This window comes from Aspergillus pseudonomiae (genome assembly GCF_009193645.1).
Source record: "Aspergillus pseudonomiae strain CBS 119388 unplaced genomic scaffold BDV37scaffold_21, whole genome shotgun sequence".
NCBI lineage: Eukaryota > Fungi > Ascomycota > Eurotiomycetes > Eurotiales > Aspergillaceae > Aspergillus > Aspergillus pseudonomiae.
In genome coordinates this window covers 300,102-301,502 of record NW_022476013.1, presented here as the reverse complement: position 1 = coordinate 301,502, position 1,401 = coordinate 300,102, and the positions used below count along the sequence as shown (strand labels likewise).

The window sequence follows — 1,401 nt, the reverse complement described above, 5'->3', positions numbered from 1 at the left end:
AGTGGACCTTAAAAAAGCTTTATTATGTATTAAGAACCTTTTCATCCCTTCGTGGATATCTGGGTGAAGGGATACAGATTGAAGAAACAGAGTCATGGGTAAGATAAACGAGAGACACCCAAATAAGCCAAGTTGGCAAGCACGATGTTTTACCACAGAGTCCACCTTCCCCATATCAAGACACGGTCTGGAGAGTTGTTGGCATGTAACTGTGGAGATCTATCGGAGATAGATTTAGATGGGCACGGCGTCGGCGATGGTGTCGCCAAGGGTGTCGAAGATGCTGTCGGGCTCAGGAGTGCCGGGGCACTCAGTAGACGAAGTACATTGGCAAGCCTGCGCACGGTTTTAGTATTGTACTATGCATAGCGATAGTTTCAAAGGAAGACTTACCTGCCAATCACGATCGCCGGAGGCAACGGGGCAGGTCCAGGGAACGGGGAAGTCAACACCGCATGCGCCGTTCGTCTTGGCACATCCCATGGGGTTCTGGCTGCCGGAGGGCTTGTAGGTAGCACCAGGGGGGTAGGTGTTGTAGGCACAGCAGAAGCGCTCGACGGCGGGGTGTTCTCCGCCGTGGCTGTGGTCATCGCCGCCCTCATGGCCCTGAGGGGCAGCAATGGCGGCACAAACGAGGCCAAGGATGGTAGCGAAGGTAGAGAGCTGCATCTTGAATGAAAGTTGGAGGATGGTATAACCGAGCGATTGAGCTGGCAAAGTGAATGAAAGTGAAGATTGTCTGAATGAGTGACTTGAGAGGCTGCTTGATGATGATGAAAAGTTACAGTTACTGGCAGGATGAAGGGCCCTTTTATACCTTTCCAGGAGCTCAGATTCGCCTATCTCCTCTGCTGTCTGACTCAAAGCCAGTCCATACTATGGCTTCTCATTCTAGGAGCAGGTGTCCGAGCGCACCAAGAGGACATTCCTTGCCGATCTATCTGATCCAGGTATACCATACATATTTTCCAGACCCATATTGAATGTACTGAGTCCCTAGAACCGACTTATCACTATGCACGTAAGGGCACATTCTCTGATATCCCCGGTATCTCTGTTCACGCTATACCATGCAGTTCGAGATGTCTCTAAGTTCTCAGCACATTTAGAACTTATGACATTGGAGCTCACTGGTTCGTTGAATCTGCTATGTACATCTATACAGATATTTCGTATCACTGTGTGTTACAGTCAATTAGAGCCAATACTACGGAGTACCCTAGAATACCGCCTTGACTGTTCAGACCCTGTTAGGTAGTCGAATGAGACGCTTCTCTATTCAACAGTGACTTTGGAGCCAAGGTGGAAACCATTACTACCCCTAGCTCGTTTACCACAGATTGTGCTTCGGTTAGCTTCCCCAAGGTACCCTGTTGCATAACCTTTTTTCCCTGAGTCAGT

At 49.3% G+C, this 1,401-nt stretch overlaps 1 protein-coding gene across 1 annotated transcript; it reads right to left on the bottom strand.

The window, feature by feature from the left end:
- Positions 1 to 331: 331 nt before the first annotated feature.
- BDV37DRAFT_244624 (uncharacterized protein) lies at positions 332 to 728 on the bottom strand. Its single transcript, XM_032081570.1, has one exon. The coding sequence runs from the start codon at positions 667 to 669 to the stop codon at positions 349 to 351; it is 321 nt and encodes a 106-aa protein (XP_031943086.1). The 5' UTR covers positions 670 to 728; the 3' UTR covers positions 332 to 348.
- Between the last annotated feature and the right edge of the window lie 673 nt (positions 729 to 1,401).